The following is a 25,790-nucleotide window of genomic DNA, read 5'->3' as shown; positions in this document are numbered from 1 at the left end:
TGATCTATTTTCCAACAGGAGACTATATGAATGTTCTATTTGAAGAGTTAAATTGTGCTAATGTAAAAGAAGTCATTGTTTTTGATTTGATTTTTCTTCCCAAATTTAAGAAGAAACATCCCCAACTCTAACTCTTGTGAACCAGGTAGATGAGTCAGAGGTGCATGATGGGAAGTGTAGTTGTGTAGTCTGTTTCTTTTTAATGACCCTCACACAGTGCTTTGCAGCACAGGGCCAAGGCAGGTGTTTGCCAAACCGTTTGAGAAACAGTAATGAAAATCCCTAATAGGAGTAATGTGCTCTTTTTTTGTCATGTTGTTTCTCCATTACAATTTCAGTGCTCATCAATATCGTTGTGTCTCTCAGTGACTGCTTTAGCCTTGACACTTTGGAGGGAAAATGGGTTTGATAAAGGGGATGGTAACTTGGCTGGTTGATGGTTACCACCGAAAAGGAGTCATTTTATTGCTGTCTTCTATATTGAGAGGCCGTGTCTCTTAGAGGGCCAGGCTGTTTGAGTGCTGACAAGCCTGGCAGTCACCAAGTGTGCGGTTATGATAACTGCTCACGTTTTTTACACTTTAATAGTTGATCAAATGAGCCAATCGCTGAAATTCTGTAAATTAATTTCCCCGGAGTGCTTGGAGTATACTGCCAGCCAGCCCTTTTACAGTGTTCATTGCGTTTCAATGTTTTTGAAATGGCATTTTAACTGTTTGTGTTAGTTGGCAACCCCGTCCGTCTGCGATCTCTCACTTTTTTTTTTTTTTTTTGTTATGACCGTTTTACAGGAGAGTGATTTTGTGAGGTCCTGCCAATTCTTTAATTGTCCCATAAAAAAAAAAAAAACATTGTTCTTTTCTCATTCCTTTACAGAATAAGCACTGGCTCGCACATCCAACATAGTTTTACTACCTGGCCAGAGATAAAAATAAAAAAAGGACCATATCTGGAAACATGACTTGTTCTAAGTCAACAATCTTTAGATCTTTCTAAAGAAAAGGTTTCCCGCAGAGAACCAGGCACAGCTTTCCATTGACATGCTGACCCGCTGATGAACTGTGCTCTCTTTTCAATTCCAAATGATGTGCTCTACTCCGGGGACCTGTTTCATTCGTTCCCCTTGCTCCTTCTTTCTGCTGCTGGCTGCCTTCACTACGCTGTGAAGCAAGCAATTAAGGAAAGCTTGAATATGGTGTGGATCTGGAACACCTTGTCCAAAAATACAAAGAGAAACGATGAAGGAACACTGAGCAATGTGTTCACTCTGTTGTCTTACATTGCTCCTCTGGGTAGTACAGTAATGTAAAGTGTCACATTTTAGTTCCGGACCTATTGCCATTTGACAGGCAATTTAGGGATAATGCCTAGCATAGAGCACTCCATGTAGTTGTTCCCCTTTCCTTTTGATTTCCTCCTAGTGTCTTTCCCTCTTGCCGAAAACACGTCAATGGGCCACATTTAACACCAGTTGAGGACTGGCCAGCCTGCCTCCAGTTGAGGACTGGCCAGCCTGCCTCCAGTTGAGGACTGGCCAGCCTGCCTCCAGTTGAGGACTGGCCAGCCTGCCTCCAGTTGAGGACTGGCCAGCCTGCCTCCAGTTGAGGACTGGCCAGCCTGCCTCCAGTTGAGGACTGACCAGCCTGCCTCCAGTTGAGGACTGGCCAGCCTGCCTCCAGTTGAGGACTGGCCAGCCTGCCTCCAGTTGAGGACTGGCCAGCCTGCCTCCAGCTGAGGACTGGCCAGCCTGCCTCCAGCTGAGGACTGGCCAGCCTGCCTCCAGCTGAGGACTGGCCAGCCTGCCTCTAGCTGAGGACTGGCCAGCCTGCCTCTAGCTGAGGACTGGCCAGCCTGCCTCTAGCTGAGGACTGGCCAGCCTGCCTCTAGCTGAGGACTGGCCAGCCTGCCTCTAGCTGAGGACTGGCCAGCCTGCCTCTAGCTGTGGACTGGCCAGCCTGCCTCTAGCTGTGGACTGGCCAGCCTGCCTCTAGCTGTGGACTGGCCAGCCTGCCTCTAGCTGTGGACTGGCCAGCCTGCCTCTAGCTGTGGACTGGCCAGCCTGCCTCTAGCTGTGGACTGGCCAGCCTGCCTCTAGCTGTGGACTGGCCAGCCTGCCTCTAGCTGTGGACTGGCCAGCCTGCCTCTAGCTGTGGACTGGCCAGCCTGCCTCTAGCTGTGGACTGGCCAGCCTGCCTCTAGCTGTGGACTGGCCAGCCTGCCTCTGAATTGTCTGTCCTTTCTCGTAATGTGTGCATTTGTTCACTTCCTTTCATGGATTTAAAGGAAATTACTGGTTTCAGAAATATGATGGGAAAACTTTCTCTGTATACAGTGGACACCAATCGAACCCAACGCTTTTAAATGAGCGGGGAGGAGTACACAATTGCACACTTTTTAAGGGATAGGAGGAATAATTGTGTTTCAGGGTGGGTCTCTTGAGGTGAAGTTGTCTTAAAGGGGCTTTTGTCCTTTCCATTATAATCAGTGCTGATGGGGAGGCGTGTTAATAGCAGGGTTGACTGTAATGTTCTTCAGGATAATTTGTTTTTTAACAACCATCTCAGTGCAATAATTGTCTTTATGGCAAGGGTTACTAAAATGTGACAAGAATCTTTAGGGATCGAGAAGATCTAGTTTCAAGTTTTATTGTCACATGCACAAGTACAGTGAGATGCTTGACTTGCACGCTCTACCCAACAGTGCAGTAATTAATATCAAAATAGTATAACTCATTTTTTGTATGTATGTATGTATGTGTGTGTGTGTGTGTGTGTGTGTGTGTGTGTGTGTGTGTGTGTGTGTATACTGAACAAAAAATATAAACGCAATGATTTTACTGAGTTACAGTTCATAAGGAAATCAGTCACTTGAAATAAATTAATTTGACTCTAATCTATGGATTTCACATGACTGGTTAGGGACACAGCCATGGATGAGTCTGGGAGGGCGTAGGCCCACCCACTTGGGAACCAGGTCCAGCCAATCGGAGTGAGTTTTTCTTTTTTCCCACAAAAGTGCTTTGTTGCAGACAGAAAGGACGTGGGCTGGCGTGGTTACACGTGGTCTGTGGTTGTGAGGCCGGTTGGACGTACTGCCAAATTCTCTAAAATGAAGGAGGCGGCATATGGTACTGAAATTAACATTAAATTATCTGGCAACAGCTCTGGTGGATATCCCCGCAGTTAGCATGCCAATTGCAAGCGCCCTCAATTTGAGACATCTGTGGCATTGTGTTGTGACAAAACTGCACATTTTAGTGGCCTTTTGACCCCAGAACAAGTTGCACTTGTGTAATGATAATGCTGTTTAATCAGCTTCTTGATATGCCACGCCTGTCAGGTGTATGGATTATCTTAGCAAATGAGAAATGCTCACTAACAGGAATGTAGACAAATTTCTGCACAAAATTTAAGATATAAACTTTTAGTGTGTATGGAAAGTCTGGGATCTTTTATTTCAGCTCATGAAACATGGGAACAATACTTTACATGTTGCGTTTATATTTTTGTTCAGTGTAATTAAGAAAACACATGGCCAGGGGTTAGAAGCTGATGCTGAGTCTGTTTGTCTGAGCCTTGATGCACCAGTATCATCTTCTGTCACCGCCTGGCATGTACTTCCTGGATGGCTGGGAGCTCACCCGCAATGATGAGCTGGAACTGTGCGTACCACCCTCTGTAGGGCCTTCCGGTTGAGGGCGGTGTAGTTGCTATATCAGACGGTGATACAACCAGTCAGGATGTTCTCGATGGAGGATGGGGGGGGGGGCCTGTGTTGAGGGTCAGCTTGTTGGGTGTGTTGTTGCCTACCCTCACCACCTGATGTCGGTCTGTCAGGAAGTCCAGGATCCAGTTGCATAGGGAGGTGTTCAGTCCCAGGGTCCTGAGCTTGGTGACGAGCTATAATATGCTTACATGTTACTTTTAGTGAATTGATTACGTTTTGAGCTTCTGATCATCAATTATTCAAAAGGCCTTTTAAAAATACAATGTTTATGGTTGTGGCGTTTTTAAGTGTTCCTCAATGATTTCCACTTGAAATGATATCGTAGTTAGCCAGGACAGTGCATTTATTAAAAAGGGAAATGTATTTCTGGTACTTTACAACTGAACTTTCAGATTAAATATTTGTGTACCTTTTAGGTATTATTGCTGATTATTTTGCCGCGATTGTAATTGCCATTTTTCTGCAGCAAACCAATCTGAAAAAATATTAACCAGACAAGTCCCAATACATCTTGTAATGTGTGTTTGAGTAAATCAACTTCTTTCATAGCCTTTGTAATGGCATTGCATCATATGCCTTTGTATTCCAGCAATCATTATTTTACAGTATGACTTTTTATTTTGCTCTCTCTTTGTAGAAGATGAGGCAGCTTCTTCTCTGTGACATTTAAAATGTAATTTCAATAACACACATCACAATTGCATTGCTCACATTTGTTCTAATGCTTAGCAGTTGGAAATGTAGATATTTGTAACATAAATAACAACAGTGTAATGTCTAAGTGTTACTGATTTATGTCTGGTGTGTGACAAGATAAAGTTACTGAATTTGACATATGATATGCGGCATTAGAGTGCTAAGGGCCTATCATAGAAAGACAACCAGTTGCATTAATAATTTTTGGGAAAAATACCAACAGTCTTAGGCTGGTCCTGAGAATGTGTTGCTGCAAAATCTATTTGAATTGTCTTATGTAGATGCGACCAAACATGCGCACAAATCAATGACTATTTAGCCTGTAAGGTTGAATATAATGTATGTTACATTGTCTGAGATGCTAGACCAGGCATAGATCTACACATGTATAGTAACTCCACCACTACTTTGTCATATTTAGCTTTCATACTTGTCATAATGACTGTAAACAATAACAAAAAAAGAGTCTGAAACATGTTAGCATTGTTTGTTGAATGTCTAAAAGGGAATTGTCAAGCAGTTTACTAATAAATAAAAAAATATTGAAGGAATGTGTGGTGTGTGTGTGTGTGTGTGTGTGAGTGGGATACTGTGTGCTGGGCTGGGCTGTGAATACCTCTGGTCCAGGGTGTTGGTGCACATTCCTCTTCTAAGTTAAGAGGTACAGGTACTAACGACCTGGACCAGAGGTACCTTGGAGGCTGTGTGCTTATGTGCGTCAGGGAGATATAACACCACTGTCACTTTGTAATTGGTCCTGTTGCGCCAGTGACAGTTAGCCTTCTGGTTATTTATATATGTGTATATATATATATATTTAATACATGACACTTCAGGCATGTGTATCACTGGGATAGGATTCTGAGCTGCACTTTGAATAGTGCTGAGGATGCAGAACGTTCACCTGACAACCTCTCAACACGCCAGCACTGGGGTCAATCATGTTAGTTATTTCAAGTAAACCTGTGTGTCACATGCATGTTATAAAGTGACATTGTGAAGGGTGATACATGAATATAGGTGCACCACAGGGCTGTGTATTGGAACTGGCGCATTTCCCACTTTTGCAGGTATGGTTTACAGAAACATATATGTCTATCCTTTTATTGGGTAAATACTTTATCAAAGTGATTTTTTATTGTTGTCAATTTGCACTTGCCTGAAACTGTACAGGATTAACAGGAATGACATTATAGGTCGTTAGAAATGCATGATGTATGGCATTAATTATAAGAGGCCATAACACTGTGATAACATGATACATAAGAAGGCCCTGAGAAAGATTGATGTCCATGAGACACCTGTCCCTCCCTCCCAGGCTTAGGTGTCCCAACTCCCAAGCTTTGCCCGGACTCCGTCTCGCATCACCTCTTCACTCCTCGTTGAGTGGCTATGCAGGGGCTGTGACGTTGCACAAAGCCTCTCTCTCACTCCTTTCTTGCTGCATCACAACCGCCGCTAGTAGCTCCCTGGCTATTTGCACTGACCGGGGGACAATATAATCGCATAGCTAATTAGCATAATAATAACTCTAAAGATAACACTAGCTAACATCACCACAACAGGAGTAATCTACGGAAACGATTTACATTGAGCTATCCCCTTGGAACCACTGGGACATGGCCAGGCAAGATCAGGTCCTGCTCTTGGAGCCACAGCACGAACTGAAATTCCGAGGTAAGAGACTACTGAGGAGGGGAGGGCCCAACTCTGAACGGAGGGGGGGAGCCATTTTTGTGAGTGGGGTAGTTAGTAACAGGCCCATTTATTAAGGAGGGGGCACACCATATGCCCATTAATTTGTAAAATAACAGTGAGCTAGGGAGGAGAATCATTTCAAACGACTGGTTGACATATTTTCTGGCAGCGTACACAGCCTTTCCTGAACATTAACCTGTGCTTGCTAGCTAGCTAGCTATGCATTCCTGCAGCTCCCTGACAAGTCTTTACTGCTAATAATGTCGAGTTGACCTTCTAGTAAGGTAACTAGTTAGCTGGTAGCTAGCCTAGTAACGTTAGTTAGTGCATTATGTTTCACGTGCATTGTGCAATATCGTTCCAGTAATTTAGGCGAGTCAGTCTGTGCTTGAAACACAGCTAGCACAATAATAAACAATGTCAAAATACAATTACTGGTTGAATCGCAGCTATTATCGTTCATGCCCGACGACAATCATGTCAGTGTAATTATGAGCTAACAATGAATAGCAGCTGATTGCCCCAACATGCATGTTGCAAGCATCATGATAGGTAGCTAACGTTAACCAATTTGTCTAGTTTGCTAGTTACTGTAATTAGCTAGCTAGCGGTTAGTCTAACCGCTTCCTAGCTTGCAAGATGGAACTGGGCATTAAATACTAGCTAACGTTAGCTATATTGCTATCTGGCGGTTCTTCTCATCAGTTGACAAGTGTTGTTCATGACCAGGTGTGGAAAGCAGCAATATGGGTCAGGATACCATATGGACACTTTGTACTCGGCATCCTAAGAATTACAATGTGTCCAGTTTGTTAAAAATTCATTTATTGACCCCCCTCAATAGGCTACGTTCCCTGAAGCATTATCACAATGTTACATTAGGCCATTTTTGAGATACAAAATAATAAATAGCCTTTCATCTGTGTTTGTTGAATTATATATAGGGTCTTGCCACAGTAATTTGAGATGCCCTATTGCCTTGTCAAGCCAATATAATCCATTGCTTAAAGGTGCAATATGCAGACATTGCTCTGCCATTTCCTGGTTGCTAAAATTCTAGTACTTCGCCTAATTTCAGTTTGTGACAAAACAAGCTACGTATAGTGTAGATAATCATTGTACCATATAAACCGCTGTGAAATATATTTTCAATAACCAAAAATATTGTATTTTCAGCTGTTTTTAAAGCTGGTTTACAAAAATGAAAGTAAGCGATGCAAAAACTAAACTTAAGAAAGGGAAACATAAATAGAGCACAAAGAACAGATCTACCACTTCTTAGACTTGCTTTCAATGAGTGACAGATCTTTAACTCACATTTCAATGTGAATTTGGTTGGGTCCCAGAAAAAGTTAAAGCAGCTTTATTTAAACTGCACTGCTTGTTGTGAAGGTAGCCTTTTTATTTGTCTTGGCTCATTGCAATCAAACTGAGCCCACTAATTGATAACTATGAGAAATAGGTTTACCTCAAGGAAATCCCAAGCCACAGAGACCAGTACAGGGGTTCCCAAACTGGGGTTCATGGGCCCCTGGAGGTCTGCATGGGGCTTTCAGGGTATTCAGCAAAGTGACAGAAATAACTAAAATGTCAAGACTTTTGTTAGGTAAAATCACAATCAGGTATTCTCTCATATAAGCCTGATATTGTTATTTTTGTTATTTACGGGGCCTCAACATGAACAAGTTGGGGAACCCAGTGCTAGCATTCCTACAAAATCATTGTCAATATAGAGCAGGAATGGGCAACTGCTGCCCCTTTTGTAGGTCCGTGGATCAATTTCCCCCAAAATGTATATTATTTGTATTTTTCAAGGGGAGATATTCAACTAGAATAGGTGCAATTCTGAAATTTGGTTCTGCATCAGCAGTTTTTCTATCATTATGTTATCTCGTTATGAGATGAGTAATGCAAGTTATGTAAACATTTATTCAAGTGGCATTATTAAAGTGACTAGTGATCCATTTATTAAAGTGGCCAATGATTTCAAGTCTGTATGTAGGCAGCAGCCTCTCTGTGTTAGTGATGGCTGTTTAACAGTCTGATGGCCTTGAGATAGAAGCTGTTTTTCAGTCTCGGTACCAGCTTTGATGCACCTGTACTGACCTCGCCTTCTGGATGGTAGCGGGGTGAACAGGCAGTGGCTCGGGTGGTTGTTGTGAAGATCTTTTTGGCTTTCCTGTGACATCGGGTGCTGTAGGTGTCCTGGAGGGCAGGTAGTTTGCCCCCGGTGATGCGTTGTGCAGGAGGGTCTTGCGGTTGTGGGCGGTGCAGTTGCATCAACAAAGCAGAGTGGGTGGACACCCTACAATATGTTACCATGAAATTATGGCCATGTTTCGAGAACATTGCAACACATCTGAGCTAAACTATTGAAGCAGTTTTGAATGTCTACTAGTAGTGATATTGTACTTATAGCCAAGTGGGGAGTAGTCTGAGGTTTGTAAACCAGTCATTTTCCATTGTTTGGTAACACCTACATGACTAATTCAAGTCTTTGACTGGACAGATAATCAAATCACCTAGCCTCTTAGACTAAAATTGCCCATTGAAAGGCAGGCCTGCCTGTGTTGACAACAAATCCAGCTGTGTTCCTTTCGGGTTCTTTATAAATCTCCTTATTCTTTATTAGTATCAATTTGGAACCGCACACTCAAGGTACACAGTCTTGCTCTTTCTCAAAAACAAACCTTTCAGACGACACAACAGCATTAAATTTGCCCTTCAGAACTCTTTTTATGGCTGTATTTTTTTCTGCCAGTTGGAAAGCATCCCAAGGCTGTTGTAGATAAGGTATAGGCTACAGTAGTTAGCTGCATGAGTCGTTTCATTGAATGATGTTCCACCAGTGGTGAGGGTTTAAAATTCGCCTCTGTCTTGGCTCAGTGTGCGAAGGGAAGTGTCAGTTGCTGTGGACATTTGCGGGCTGAAACCTTATCTTAGTCTATGTGCTAATTCACACTACGAGGCAGCTCACTTCCACATTTCCACCCACAATGCACCTTTGTTTCCCTCAAACGCAAGGGCTTCCTCTATACCAGCTAGTAGGGCTGGGAATTGCCAGGGACCTCACAATACGATATTATCACAATACTTAAGTGTCAATATGATATGTGTTGCGATTCTCACGATTCTATATGTAATTCAATACTGCGATTTTACTTCGATTTGATATTCCAAACATATTTGCTCACCATATGTCTGCTGCAGAGGGTCAAGAGAGAGCCATGAGAACACACGTTTTGATCAGTCGTGAAAGTGCCGAAAACAAATTCTCTTACTATTTATTTATTTTTGGGATGGAGAACTGAAGGAAAATAGTTTTGGTTCAGGTACAGCTGACTAGTGCCCAAAAAATTATTGCGTCAGGCCTATATCGTCAAAAAAAATGTCCCAATACGTAACTGTATAATTTTTTTTACCCTCATCATTAAAGCAAGTAGGATGGTGTGTTTTATTTTGGTAGCCTGATATGGAAACTCTCAGATTTGTATTCATTCATTTGCCCTCGATTCTCCCATGTTCTTTATCTCAGTGCAAAGTGTACACTGAGATCCTGTGGAATGTTTTAATGCCAGTTTGTAAATCCAGTACATCTATATGTTGCTCAATGTCAAGTGGCCTAGCCCTCTCCTTCCTATCAAACTAGTTTCACAAAGCCAACATTGTAGCTGACCTGAGTCATTCTTTTGAGGCTACTGTTTTGTTGTCAGCAGTTTCATGTTAAGCAATTCCACAACAGAGACGTGGATTTTCAGATGACTCTTCAGTGAAACAATTGGGGTGGTTTAATATCATTTAGAAATCGGATTTGATTTACACTGTGGTATATGTTGGCATTCCATTACAAGTAGCCTAGCCTTCTCTGTGTGTGAGGTAGGCTAGGCTTGGTCAAGTTGGGTGGGAACTTGAAGTCTGTTTGTGCAGAGTGATTTTACAGAGACAGTAAAGCAGGGAGCTGGGCTCGGTTTCCTGATAGTGATGGAACCTAGGCTTACGAGTGTCTTAACAATGCATCGTTCCTACAGTGGCCGAAGAGGAAGGCCGTTTCCCAAAACACCACGGCACGCAGAGAACGTTGGCTAAGTGTGTCAGCAAGACGAAGGCGCTGAATGTGGACTACAGGAAACGGAGGGCCAAGCACGCCCCCATTCACATCGACGGGCTGTAGTGGAGCGGGTCGAGAGCTTCAAGTTTTTCGGTGTCCACATCCCTAAGAATCTATCATGGTCCACACACACCAACACAGTTGTGAAGAGGACACCACAATGTTAATTTCCCCCTCGGGAGGCTGAAAAGATTTGGCATGGGCCCTCAGATCCTCAAAAAGTTATACAGGTGCACTATTGATAGCATCTTGACTAGCTGCATCATTGCTTGGTATGGAAACTGCTTGGCATCCAACCGCAAGGCGCTACAGAGGGTAGGTAGTGCGTACGGCCCAGTACATCACTGTGGCCAAGCTCCTTACCATCCAGGACCTCTATGCCAGGTGGTGTCAGAGGAAGGCCCTAAAAAGTGTTGAAGACTTCAGCCACCCAAGTCATAGAGGGTGGTACCGATGCGCCAAGTGTGGAACTAACAGGACCCTGAACAGCTTCTACCCCCAAGCCATAAGACTGCTAAATTGTTAGTCCAGGTAGCTGTTTGGTTAACTTTTTAACCACCTACATTGACCATTTTTGTACTAACTTTTTAAACTCGTCACAAACGTTGCTGCTACTGTTTATTACCTATCCTGTTGCCTAGTCACTTCATTCCTAGTTGCATGTACATACAGTGCCCATAGAAAGTATTCATAACCCTTCCACAGTTTGTTGTTAGAGCCTGAATTTAAAATGTAGGGTGTTAACCCATACAATTATTTAATTCAATGTTTATAAAAAATAAGAAGTCCAAACCCTATGTCTTTACCATATATGGTTCACAATACTATTTACTCAAGATAATTTAGCATGATTAGAGTGAATTGAATTTTGTTATGGCCATAGTAAAGTGGTTGCTGCTCAATTGAACTATCACTGCTCCACGGGCAGAATGGCGCTAACTAGTGGCTGCAGGTTCCTGTGTGATAACATGGGGTTTTTCTAAATGAAATCCGCAGAATACAAAAACAAAATTGGGTCTATATATTTATTAATTTACAAAGCTAACAGACTGAGATTCAATGTATATCTTCCCCGAAGACAATCTGTTCGAGTCTTTCCCTTTTATAATTTCATGGAAACACCCCCTCAACGTTGATTGACTGGGGTTAGAGGAATAGAAAGCCACAGATTTGCTGATTTAAAAATCACGAGGCCATCAAGTTGATTTTGATTCGTCCAAACCGTGGAAACAGCTCCAAGTGTTACCACCTCCCAACGGCGAAAAATGGAAGAGATACAACCAAGAGTTGGGCGGTTTAAAACTAGCAACGGTCACAACAAACTAACGTTCTTACTTAATCAACGCTGTTAAGTACAAGCATATTAAGTTATACTATTGTAGAGAATCTAATGATTAGTTGACTGATTCATAATGGCGTAGGGCAAATGACTACATTTAGACAATACTGACAACTGATCATTTAGTAGCATCCTCTTGAATTAACCCTTTTTTTTTCACTACGTTGTAGAGCAGTGAGTGAATGCCCTTCAAAATATACCCCCCTCCCTTTTTTTTCTCAGCCGTCTACACACAATACCCCATAATCACATTTTTGCACATTTATTGAAAAATGAAATAGAGAAATATCTCATTTACATAATTATTTACACCTGAGTCAATACTTTGTAGAAGCACCTTTTGGAGGCGATTACAGCTTTGAGTCACCTTGGGTATGTCTGTATCAGCTTTGCACATCTGGATTTGGGCATTTTTCCCATTCTTGCTTGCAGATTGTTTCAAGCTCTGTTAAGTTAGATGGGAGCGGCAGTGAATAGCAATCTTCAAGTCTTTCCACAGATTGCCACTGGGATTTAAGTCCGGGCTTTGGCTTGGCCTCGTACCCATGCACATCGATTCAGTACTGGTACCCAGGGTATATACCAAAGTCATTGTGTATTTATTATTACTTTTAATAATACATGTTATTACTTTTCTATTATTTCTCTATTTTCTCTCTCTGCATTATTGGGAAGGTAAGTACGCATTTCACTGTTAGTCTACACCTGTTGTTTATGAAGCATGAGACTAATAATATTTTATTTTATAAAATTTGATTTCATACTGATATAATCGAAAGAAAAGCAGCGCTTTCACCATTAAAATCTTACCTTAACATTAGAATTAGGCATACTCCACAATATTGACAATTGATCAGATCCTAGAGAGATATTACCACCTATGGCTGCAAATATTTAGCTGGCTTATTATGCTTACCCAATAGTAATGCACTAAATGACAGATTGGGCACGTCATTGTGCACATGTTGTTACACATCATGAAATACAGTGCATTCGGAAAGTATTCAGACCCCTCGACTTTTTCCACATTTTGTTACATTACAGCCTTATTCTAGAATGGATGAAATTACTTTTTTGCCTCTTCAATCAACACACAATACCCCATAATGACAAAGCGAAAACAGATTTTTATACATTTTTGCAAATGTATTAAAATAAAAAACTAATTGAGCTCCGGTGCATCCTGTTTCCATTGACCATCCCTGAGATGTTTCTACAACTTGATTGGAGTCCACCTGTGGTAAATTCAATTGATTGAAGATGGTTTGGAAAGGCACACACCTGACAATATAAGGTCCCACAGGTGACAGTGCATGTCAGATCAAAAACCAAGCCATGATGTCAAAGGAATTGTCCGTAGAGCTCCAAGACAGGATTATGTCGAGGCACAGATCTGAGGAAGGGTACCAAAACATTTCTGCAGCATTGAAGTTCCCCAAGAACACAGTGTCTCCATCATTCTTAAATGAAAGAAGTTTGGAACCACCAAGACTCTTCCTAGATCTGGCCGCCTGGCCAAACTGAACAATCGGTGGTGAAGAGCCTTGGTCAGAGAGGTGACCAAGAACACGATGGTCATTCTGACAGAGCTCCAGAGTTCCTCTGTTTTCAAAAACCTGTTTTTGCTTTATCATTATGGGGTATTGTGTGTAGATTGATGAGGGGGGAAAAAAACATTTTAATACATTTTCGAATAAGGCTGTAATGTAACAATGTGGAAAAGGTCAAGGGGTCTGAATATGCAAACATTGCAGTATTGGCAAAATAGATTTCAATTGATTAAACATTAAATTGATTTCATTATGATTGAAATATATGGGCCCATGTAGCCTATATCTTTTAATGCAGTCATCTCAGTTTTATTTTAAAGCATATGTTTATCCTTCACGTATTTGTAACAATTGCAAACACTTTGGCGACTTTGTATTTGTAGTCAACTTCGTTCTGAAGTTATCAGCGGTCACAGAGACGATAAGATCTTCATTTTACGTTTAGCTGAGATCTTTTGTGAATAAAGTGATGCGGAAGGGCAAACAAGCCTCTAACAACGCACTTAGCTGTTCTATGAGTGATCTGAGGCAGTTGGTAAATAACGAGCGTTTTCAAGTGCAACTTCAGTAGCAATGGTTTTTGGGAAACCGCTTGGAGATTTAACGATGGTTCTAATGATTAACTTAGCCTTAAGATGCTTTTGGGAAACCAGGCCATGGTTGGTTGCAGTGACTTGAGGCTAGTAGTGTTCCTTCCATTCCCCTGGTGCCTCATGTCTTCTTGTTCTTCAAGGACAGCCATTAGCCTACCTTGACTAGGCTATTTAGAGATTTTGACAATTAGAGATTATTAGAAGCAAATTGAAGGTAATTGGAGCCCTCAGTGATTCAAGGTATTCCACACAGTTTTGACCAAATTAAATAAAGCTGTAAAAATATAGGCCTACGGCCCTCCCGAGTGGCGCAGCGGTCTAAAGCACGCATCGCAGTGCTTGAGGCGTCACTACAGACCCGGGTTCGATCCCAGGCTGTGTCACAGCCGGCCGTGACCGGGAGATCTATGAGGTGGCGCACAATTGGCCCAGCGTCGTCCGGGTTAGGGGAGGTTTTGGCCGTCCAGGATGTCCCATCGTGCTCAAGCCACTCGTTGTGATGGATCTGGGTATCTGCAAGCTGATTTCGGTCACCAGCTGGACAGTGTTTCCTCTGACACATTGGTGCGGCTGGCTTCAGGGTTATGCGAGCAGTGTGTCAAGAAGCAGTGCGGCTAGGCAGGGTCCTGTTTCAGAGAGGACGCATGGCTCTCGACCTTCGCCTCACCCGAGTCCGTATGGGAGTTGCAGCGATAGGACAAGACTGTAACTACCAATTTGGATATCACGAAATTGGGAAGAAAAAGGGTTAAAAGTTTAAATATATATATATATATATATATATATATATATATATATATATATATATATATATATATATATATATATAGTAAACTATACGTTTACTCCAGGCTGTCAGTTTAAAGGCCACTTTTTTATAGTTCTGTAGAACGAGAGCCATTAGTGACAGTAATACTGGTAGCCAATCCTTTCTTGGAAGTTAAAGAAAACCTGCCCTCATATTAAGCCCACTCTTGTGTTTTTTTTGTGTGTTTTTTTTTTTACAAAGACTTGATTCACTACAACCGAGCAATTAATGGAACTGCAACTGGACATAGGGCCCAACGATATATGCTTTCATCTCATCTTCTAAATGGCATGTTATTATAATATTATTATATTTCTAAATTAGCCATGGCCTTAATTGCATCAGCTGCTCTACTTATTCAAATTGAGTAATAACATCTAGTTTTCTGGTTTCCCCTGACCACTCCCAAATTGCTATTTGCTGAGAAGGTATTTGTTTCTTTTTTTGACCATTTTAATTAAAAACAATCACAGTAAGGTACTCAATTGTTACCCAGAAATGATTTGATATTGAAATAGCAATGGACCTTTAATAAAACCATTTTTTCTTTTGCTTTTATAAACAAAAATGGAAAACTGTCATCTTCATATGTGTTGTAGCGTAGACCCTATTTTACATCATCTGAGGTGTTGTGCCCGCCATTGGTTGAGACACAGCATACTCTTGAATACAGGGTGGGTGTCATGTAAGTATGTTAGTAAAATATTTTTTTAAACTTTCAAATGGTACCACAAGGATGGTTGGAGGTCCACACATCAGAGAATATTGACTTAAGTGGGAATATCCATTGTTATAAATTAAACTGTTAATCCTCCATAGGAAACCTATTGAAATAATAAATATAGATAATAGAATAGATATTCTCATTCAATTTGACAATCGACAGTGGATGGACTTGACGGCCATGTTTCTGGTAGTAATTGTAAGTTAAAGTTTCAATTAAATGTATATGTCAATGGTGTACCAGCTAAATTGCAGCGGTCTGAAAGGATAGGTCCATTCTATGAATTCTATATGATTGAAATGACAGTCACTGCCAGCCATTCTGTATTCAAGAGAATGCTGTGTCTCAACCGATGGCTGGCACAACACAAACACCAAAGATGATATGAAAGAGTCTAAGCTACAGTACAACATTTGTGAAAATTAGAAAAATCTGACTTTACGAGTATTTAGATAATTGACGTTAAAGGTTAAAAAATGACATTTTTTATGAAACTTCTTTTCAAGAAATTATAGAATAGTTTGACAACCCTGTTTGTAAGCTATAAAATGATATCAAAATCAACCGTTTGTCTTTTTCAGTGATGGTGGGTTATGCACAATGGGTCAACTTTGAGAACCTCCTGAGTGTTTTGGCATTCATGTCCAAAAAGTCCCTTTCTGACCACTTCTACCATGGGCAAAACATGTATGGAAGGTTTCGTTCAAATCAAAAAGGCTGCAGTCAAAGTGATTTAAATCAGATGGAACGGCCCTAGAGTGAGGTTAGTAGAGGCAACTGTATTATGGTTCAGGCTATAACCAAAGTCTGGGATTCTATTTTGGTGTTGGCGTCTGACCTAATGTGTCAACGTCCATACACCTCAAACGCATGTTGATGAAGCCGTGCTCCAGATAATAATCTGATGGTATCAATTAGGCCTACTGCCCTTTCAGTGACTAGGCCTACACGTCTGGATGTGGGTCATTAGCTAATACAGTTCATAGATGTCCCCACTCAAAAGCATAGGCCCCCTATAGCTCAAAAGTAGGCCTCCTAAACCTTGGATTAGTATTCAGACTTGTTGTCCTTAGAATGTGTTCCTCTATGTTGTAACTTTCCTCGCTTCAAATCTTTTCCTCATTCTGAAATGGCAATCCGGCACGTGACGGACCTCCGCTTTTATGCCTTTTGATGTGCTGATTCAGTAACATTCATTTGATTAGCTCACCATGTTTTCTCTACGGTTTGCACAGCTTTCACATGCATTAGTCTGTCTGCTTGTGGCAATTTCGTGCACTCTCTTTCTGTCAGCGTTACCGCCCATCAATCCCAGTGTTATAGAATGTGATAGCCTTGTGATTGGAACCCCAGGTGATATAGAATGTGATAGCCTTGTGATTGGAACCCCAGGTGATATAGAATGTGATAGCTTTGTGATTGGAACCCCAGGTGATATAGAATGTGATAGCCTTGTGATTGGAACCCCAGGTGATATAGAATGTGATAGCCTTGTGATTGGAACCCCAGGTGATATAGAATGTGATAGCCTTGTGATTGGAACCCCAGGTGATATAGAATGTGATAGCCTTGTGATTGGAACCACAGGTGATATAGAATGTGATAGCCTTGTGATTGGAACCCCAGGTGATATAGAATGTGATAGCCTTGTGATTGGAACCACAGGGGGTATGGAATGTGATAGCCTTGTGATTGGAACCACAGGGGGTATAGAATGTGATAGCCTTGTGATTGGAACCCCAGGTGATATAGAATGTGATAGCCTTGTGATTGGAACCACAGGTGATATAGAATGTGATAGCTTTGTGATTGGAACCCCAGGTGATATAGAATGTGATAGCTTTGTGATTGGAACCCCAGGTGATATAGAATGTGATAGCCTTGTGATTGGAACCCCAGGTGATATAGAATGTGATAGCCTTGTGATTGGAACCACAGGTGATATAGAATGTGATAGCCTTGTGATTGGAACCCCAGGTGATATAGAATGTGATAACCTTGTGATTGGAACCACAGGTGATATAGAATGTGATAGCCTTGTGATTGGAACCCCAGGTGATATAGAATGTGATAGCCTTGTGATTGGAACCACAGGTGATATAGAATGTGATAGCCTTGTGATTGGAACCCCAGGTGATATAGAATGTGATAGCCTTGTGATTGGAACCACAGGGGGTATGGAATGTGATAGCCTTGTGATTGGAACCACAGGGGGTAAGGAATGTGATAGCCTTGTGATTGGAACCACAAGCGGTATGGAATGTGATAGCCTTGTGATTGGTGTCTGTAACCTGCCTGGCTGTCTCAGCATAGGTTTTAGTAGACGAACTGATTTGTCGCTGAGCCCGTCATTGTACCTCATTGTCTCAAAGCAAGGAGTTGTGACGCATGCCCCCTTTGGGAAAATCCAGATTTGTATTGTGTTGTTGTTCATTTCTTTAATCAGGAAGTTGCCCAACTGTGGACAATGATGTCATTATTGAATCTACCTTTTTAAAGGGCCAATCGGCAATTGAAACAATAACAAAGTTCATCCCTTCCACTGGTAAACAGCTTATATTTTGGGTTCTGATGACAGTTGATCTACGCTCATGAGGCCTTAAATAATGTTATTTTCTTCAAGAATCAATGGGTACGTCATTAATTTAAGTCCAAACATTTATGTAGCAACTGCAGATTGTCCCTTTTAGGCCCACTTCTGTAAAGCCTGTTGTCTGTGAAGTCGCCTATTGTCGGTCTAAATCCCAGTATATATTTAGGTTTGATTAAAAAACGAATAATAATAAAAAGATGGAGGCTCCAGCTTCTCTAACCCTTTTCCGTTTTGGGACCTTGTTCTCCCTCCACAGGTCCCTTCTCGGATGTGGTCAACACCACCCTAAAGCTCGCCAACCCCACAGACAGGAATGTGTGCTTCAAAGTCAAGACGACGGCCCCGCGCCGTTACTGCGTCCGGCCGAACAGTGGCGTCCTCGACGCCGGCACCTCAATCAACGTCTCAGGTAGGCCTACGTATTATATTGTGGATCTCGTTGCAAAATTCCAGATACTTTCCCAATGTTCCCAGGTTTTTCAGAAATCCTTGTTGGAGGAATTGTGCAACCCTAACAGGCCAGGGAAAACTAAGTGTGGATTGCAGTCTCTCCTTCTCCGTAGACTGTTTTCAATGTAATGAAACAAATATGCACCTTAGAGACTGCTGCCCCATGAGCACTGGTCACTTTAATAATGTTTACAGCGTATTCGGAAACTATTCATACCCCTTTTTCCACATTTTGTTACGTTACAGCCTTATTCTAAAATGTATTAAATAAAACATTTTCCTCAATCTACACACCATACCCCATAATGACAAAGCGAAAACAGGTTTTGCAAATTTATTTTAAAAAATTAAAACCGATACCTTATTTATATAAATATTCAGACCCTTTGCTATGAGACTTGAAATGTAGCTGTTTCCATTGATCATCCTTGAGATGTTTCTACAACTTGGAGTCCACATGTGGTAAATTCAATTGATTGGACATGATTTGGAAAGGCACACGCTTGTCTATATAAGGTCCCACAGTTGAAAGTGCATGTCAGAGCAAATACCATGTGGTCGAAGGAATTGTCCGTAGAGCTCCAAGACAGGATTCTGTCGAGGCACAGATCTGGGTAAGGGTAACAAAACATTTCAGCAGCATTGAAGGTCCCGACGAACACAGTGGCCTTCATCATTCTTAAATGGAAGAAGTTTGGATCCACCTAGACTCTTCCTAAAGCTGTCCGCCCAGTAAAACTGAGCAATTGGGGGAGAAGGGCCTTGACCAAGAACCCGATGGTCACTCTGACAGCTCCAGCGTTCCTCTGTGGAGAGGACCTTCCAGGAGGACAACCACCTCTGCAGCACTCCACCAATCGGGCCTTAATGGTAGAGTGGCCAGACGGAAGCCACTGCTCAGTAAAACGCACATGACAGCCCGCTTGGAGTTTGCCAAAAGGCACCTAAAGGTCTGACCATGAGAAACAAGATTCTTTGGTCTGATGAAACCAAGATTGAACTCTTTGGCATGAATGCCAAGCGTCACATCTGGAAGAAACCTGGCAAACCTGTGGGGATGTTTTTCAGTGGCAGCGACTGGGAGACTAGTCAGGATCAAGGGAAAGATGAACGGAGCAAAGTACAGAAAGATCCTTGTTGAAAACCTGCTCCAGAGCACTCAAGACATCAGACTGGGGCGAAGGTTCACCTTCCAACAGGACAACGACCCTAAGTACACAGTCAAAACAATGCAGGAGTGGCTTCGGGACAAGTCTTTGAATGTCCTTGAGTGGCCCAGCCAGAGCCTGGACTTGAACCCGATCAAACATCTCTGGAGAGACCTGAAAATAGCTATGCAGCAACGCTCCCCATCCAACCTGGCCGAGCTTGAGAAGATCTGCAGAGGAGAATGGGAGAAATTCCCCAAATACAGGTGTGCCAAGCTTGTAGCGTCATACCCAAGAAGACTCAAGGCTGTAATCGCTGCTTCAACAGTACTGAGTAACATGCTGATCAGACCGGAAACGTCACGTGCGTGAGCGTCGCAAAATAAATTTAGAAATCCATGTTATTCAATTATTGCACCCACACTGCTCGCGCGTGCCAACGAGTGTCTGTGTTGCCAAGGGCTAAAATAGAACTCCTTTCTATTTCTGACGCAGATCGCGCTGCAAGTCATGCCTCTCCCATCTCCTCATTGGTTTATAGAAGCAGGTACCCACGTGCCATCTCCTCATTGGTTATACCCATTTGGGTGATTGAAAGACTAAATGTTTTGCCGGTTGTCGTGGTAATACTATGAAAGTGTAGATGCCAATAACCATATAAATTCAAAGATGAAAAAGCCTGGAAGGAGAAGAGATGACTAGAAACGATTCGGTTGGCCGTTTTATGTGTGGATTAATTGTCGGTGTAGAGGACCTTGTGCATTTCAGGTAAAATAACAACTCAATGTTTATATCCCAGGACAAAAGCTAAAAATAGGACAAATTAGCTAGAAACGGCAAGCTAACTAGCTAAATTGCAATTACATGTTTAATGCTTTTCGACCTGTCCCCAAATGAATGTCATTGATTCAGAGTTTGTTTTGATATTTTAACCTGCGTGTCGTGATCGCGTTTGGTGTAGGGGAACAAAATAAATGTATGCACGGTAGCGCACGATGGCGCACGTGCGCAGCCGGTTTGGATTCCGTGTAAAGGGTCTGAATACTTATGTAAATGTGATATTTCACTTCTTTTTTTTTTCTTTCTGCAAAACATTTAAAAAATCTGTTTTTGCTTTGTCATTATGGGGTATTGTGTGTAGATTGGTGAGGGGAAGAAACTATTAAGTCCATTTTAGAATAAGGCTGTAATGTAACAAAATGTGGAAAAAGTCCAGGGGTCTGAATACTTTCCGAATGAACTGTTCATACCGTTTTACACACTTCATATGTATATACTGTACAGTCGTGACCAAAAGTTTTGAGAATGACACATATTTATATTCACAAAGTCTGCTGCCTCAGTTTGTATGATGGCAATTTGCATATACTCCAGAATGTTATGAAGAGTGATCTGATGAATTGCAATTCATTGCAAAGTCCCTCTTTGCCATGCAAATGAACTGAATCCCCAAAAAAACATTTCCACTGCATTTCAGCCCTGCCACAAAAGGACCAGCTGACATCATGTCAGTGATTCTCTCGTTAACACAGGTGTGAGTGTTGACGAGGACAAGGCTGGAGATCACACTGTCATGCTGATTGAGTTCGAAAAACAGACTGGAAGCTTCAAAAGGAGGATGGTGCTTGGAATCATTGTTCTTCCTCTGTCAATCATGGTTACCTGGAAGGAAACACGTGTCGTCATCATTGTTTTGCACAAAAAGGGCTTCACAGGCAAGGATATTGCTGCCAGTAAGATTACACCTAAATCAACCATTTATCGGATCATCAAGAACTTCAAGGAGAGCGGTTCAACTGTTGTGAGGAAGGCTTCAGGGCGCCAAGAAAGTCTAGCAAGCGCCAGGACCATCTCCTAAAGTTGATTCAGCTGCGGGATCGGGGCACCACCAGTACAGAGTTTGCTCAGGAATAGCAGCAGGCAGGTGTGAGTGCATCTGCACGCGCAGTGAGGCGAAGACTTTTGGAGGATGGCCTGGTGTCAAGAAGGGCAGCAAAGAAGCCACTTTCTCTCCAGGAAAAACATCAGGGACAGACTGATATTCTGCAAAAGGTACAGGAATTGGACTGCTGAGGACTGGAGTAAAGTCATTTTCTCTGATGAATCCCCTTTCCGATTGTTTGGGGCATCCGGAAAAAAGCTTGTCCGGAGAAGACATGGTGAGCGCTACCATCAGTCCTGTGTCATGCCAACAGTAAAGCATCCTGAGACCATTCATGTGTGGGGTTGCTTCTCAGCCAAGGGAGTGGGCTCCCTCACAATTTTGCCTAAGAACACAGCCATGAAGAAAGAGTGGTACCAACACATCCTCCGAGAGCATCTTCTCCCAACCATCCAGGAACAGTTTGGTGACGAACAATGCCTTTTCCAGCATGATGGAGCACCTTGCCATAAGGCAAAAGTTCTAAGTGGCTCGGGGAACAAAACATCGATATTTTGGGTCCATGGCCAGGAAACTCCCCAGACCTTAATCCCATTGAGAACCTGTGGTCAATCTTCAAGAGGTGGGTGGACAAAAACCCACAAATTCTGACAAACTCCAAGCATTGATTATGCAAGAATGGGCTGCCATCAGTCAGGATGTGGCCCATAAGTTAATTGACAGCATGCCAGGGCGGATTGCAGAGGTCCTGAAAAAGAAGGGTCAACACTGCAAATATTGCCTCTTTGCATCAACTTCATGCAATTGTCAATAAAATCCTTTGACACTTATGAAATGCTTGTAATTATACTTCAGTATTCCATAGTAACATCTGATAAAAGTATATAAAGACACTGAGGCAGCAGACTTTGATGAATTGTGAAAATGTATATTTGTCATTCTCAAAACCTTTGGCCACGACTGTATTCTAGTCACGCATAATCCTATATAACTACTGCTGTACAAACCTTTTATAGTCATATACTGTCTATACTCACCATCATATACACTGAACAAAAATATAAACGCAACCTGTAATGTGTTTGTCCCATTTTCATGAGCTGAAATAAATTATCCCAGAAATGTTCCATTCACACAAAAAGCCTATTTCTCTCAGATTTTGTGCACAAATTTGATTACATCCTGGTTAGTGAGCAGTTCTCCTTTGCCAAGATACTCCATCAACCTGACAGGTGTGGCATATCAATAAGCTGATTAAACAGCATGATCAGTACAGAGGTGCACCTTTTGCTGGGGACAATACATGGCCACTCTAAAATATACAGTATTGTCACACAACACAATACCTCAGATGTCTCAATTTTTGAGGAAGTGTGCAATTGGCATGCTGACTGCAAGAATGTCCACCAGAGCTGTTGCCAGTTAATTGAATGTTCATTTCTCTACCAAAAGCCGCCTCCAATGTCATTTTAGAGAATTTGTCAGTACGTCCAACCGGCCTCAAAACCACAGACCACATGTGGGCGAGCGGTTTGCTGATGTCAACGTTGTGAACATGGTGGGGTTATGGTATGGGCAGGCATAACGAAGAGATAACGAGCACAATTTCATTTTATCTATGGCAATTTGAATGCACAAAATTCCTTGCCGAGATCCTGAGGCCCATTGTCGTTACATTTTTGTTCAGTATGCAGTACAAGTCAGAAGTTTGGAAACACCTACTCATTCAAGAGTTTTTATTTATTGATACTATTTTCTACATTATAGTCTAATAGTGAAGACATCAAAACTATGAAATAACATATATGGAATCATGTAGTAACCAAAAAAGTGTTAAACAAATCAAAATAGATTTTAGATTCTTCAAAGTAGCCACCCTTGCGCTGATGACATCTTTGAACACTCTTGGCATTCTCTCAACCAGCTTCACCTAGAAGGCTTTTCCAACAGTCTTGACGGAGTAATTCCCACATATGCTGTGCACTTGTTGGCTGCTTTTCCTTCACTCAGTGGTCCAACTCATCCCAAACCATCTCAATTGGGTTGAGGTCGGGTGATTGTGGAGGTCAGGTCATCTGATGCAGCACTTCTTCACTCTCCTTCTTGGTCAAATAGCCATTACACAGCCTGAAAATGTGTTGGGTTATTGTCCCGTTGAAAAACAAATGATAGTCCCACTAAGCGCAAACCAGATGGGATGGCGTATCGCTGCAGAATGCTGTGGTAGCCATGCTGGTTATGTGTGCCTTGAATTCTAAATAAATCACAGACAGTTTCACGAGCAAAGCACCATCACACCTCCTCCATGCTTCACAGTGGGAACTACACATGCGGAGATCATCCGTTCACCTACTCTGCGTCTCACAAAGACACAGCGGTTGGAACCAAAAATCTCAAATTTGGACTCATCAGACCAAAAGACAGATTTCCACCGGTCTAATGTACATTGCTTGGGCCAAGAAACACGAGCAATCTCTTTTTAAAATTTTAATTTATTTCACCTTTATTTAACCAGGTAGGCCAGTTGAGAACAAGTTCTCATTTACAACTGTAACCTGGCCAAGATAAAGCAAAGCAGTGGGACACAAACAACACAGTTACACATGGGATAAACAAACATACAGTCAATAACACAATAGAAAAATCTATATACAGTGTGTGCAAATGTAGTAAGATCAGAGAGGTAAGGCAATAAATAGGCCATAGTGGCAAAATATTTACAGTTTAGCAATTAAACACTGGAGTGATAGATGTGCAGAAGATGAATGTGCAAGTAGAGATACTGGGGTGCAAAGGAGCAATGAAAGAAATAACAATATGGGGATGAGGTAGTTGGGTGGGCTATTTACAGATGGGCTGTGTACAGGTGCAATGATCGGTAAGCTGCTCTGACAGCTGATGCTAAAAGTTAGTGAGGGAGATATAAGACTCCAGCTGTAGTGATTTTTGCAATTCGTTCCAGTCATCGGCAGCAGAGAACTGGAAGGAAAGGCAGCCAAAGCAGGAGTTGGCTTTGCGGATGACCTGTGAAATATACCTGCTGGAGTGCGTGCTACGGGTGGGTGCTGCTATGGTGACCAGTGAGCTGAGATAAGGCTGAGCTTTACCTAGCAAAGATTTATAGATGACCTGGAGCCAGTGGGTTTGGCGACGAACATGAAGTGAGGGCCAGCCAACAAGAGCATACAGGTCGCAGTGGGGGGTAGTATATGGGGCTTTGGTGACAAAACGGATGGCACTGTGATAGACTACATCCAATTTGCTGAGTAGAGTGTTGGAGGCTATTTTGTAAATGACATCGCCGAAGTCAAGGATCGGTAGGATAGTCAGTTTTACGAGGGTATGTTTGACAGCATGAGTGAAGGATGCTTTGTTGCGAAATAGGAAGCCAAGATTTAATTTTGGATTGGAGATGCTTAATGTGACTCTGGAAGGAGAGTTTACAGTCTAACCAGACACCTAGGTATTTGTAGTTGCCGACATATTCTAAGTAAGAACCGTCCAGAGTAGTGGAGCTAGGCGGCGGGTGCGGGCAGCGATCGGTTGAAGAGCATGCATTTAATTTTACTTGCATTTAAGAGCAGTAGGAGGCCACGGAAGAAGCTTGTTTGGAGGTTTGTTAACACAGTGTCCTAAGAAGGGCCAGAAGTATACAGAATGGTGTCGTCTGCGTAGAGGTGGATCAGAGAATCACCAGCAGCAAGAGCGACATCATTGATGTATACAGAGAAAGGAGTCGGCCCAAAAATTTAACCCTGTGGCACCCCCATAGACTGCCACAGGACCGGACAACAGGCCCTCAGAGTTCAGTGTGTCAAATCCATCTGAGAAGTAGTTGGTGAACCAGGCGAGGCAGTCATTTGAGATACCAAGGCTGTTGAGTCTGCCGATAAGAATGCGGTGATTGACAGAGTCAAAAGCCTTGGCCAGGTTGATGAAGACGGCTGCACAGTAATGTCTCTTATCGATGGCGGTTATGATATCGTTTGGGACCTTTAGCGTGGCTGAGGTGCACCCATGACCAGCTCGGAAACCAGATTGCATAGCGGAGAAGGTACGGTGGGATTCAAAATGGTCGGGGATCTGTTTGTTAACTTGGCTTTCGAAGACTTTAGAAAGGCAGGGTAGGATAGATATATAGGTCTGTAACAGTTTGGGTCTGGAGTGTCTCCCACATTGATGAGAGGGATGACCGCGGCAGCTTTCCAATCTTTAGGGATCTCAGACAATACGAAAGAGAGTTTGAACAGGCTAGTAATAGGGGTTGCAACAATTGCGGCGGATAATTTTAGAAAGAGAGTGTCCAGATTGTCTGTCTAGCCCAGCTGATTTGTAGGGGTCCAGATTTTGCAGCTCTTTTAGAACATCAGCTATCTGGATTTGGGTGAAGGAGAAATGGGGGAAGCTTGGGCAAGTTGCTGTGGGGGGTGCAGAGCTGTTGACCGGGGTAGGGGTAGCCAGGTGGAAAGCATGGC

The 25,790-nt window shown here is 42.4% G+C and overlaps 1 protein-coding gene across 1 annotated transcript in view; it reads left to right on the top strand.

Annotated features, from left to right (window-relative positions):
* The first annotated feature begins 5,858 nt into the window (after window positions 1-5,858).
* The window catches only part of LOC120065470 (vesicle-associated membrane protein-associated protein B-like), a 33,262-nt gene continuing 13,330 nt past the window's right edge, over window positions 5,859-25,790 (top strand). The window contains exons 1-2 of the mRNA XM_039016514.1: window positions 5,859-6,099; window positions 18,092-18,244. Of these exons, the coding sequence (XP_038872442.1) occupies window positions 6,042-6,099; window positions 18,092-18,244 (211 nt within the window). The 5' untranslated portion in view covers window positions 5,859-6,041. The remainder of the gene's footprint in view (window positions 6,100-18,091; window positions 18,245-25,790) is intronic.

This window comes from Salvelinus namaycush, chromosome 20 (assembly GCF_016432855.1).
Source record: "Salvelinus namaycush isolate Seneca chromosome 20, SaNama_1.0, whole genome shotgun sequence".
Classification (NCBI taxonomy): Eukaryota; Metazoa; Chordata; class Actinopteri; order Salmoniformes; family Salmonidae; genus Salvelinus; species Salvelinus namaycush.
The sequence above is the reverse complement of the archived record's forward strand: the minus strand, read 5'-3'. Positions and strand labels throughout refer to the sequence as shown.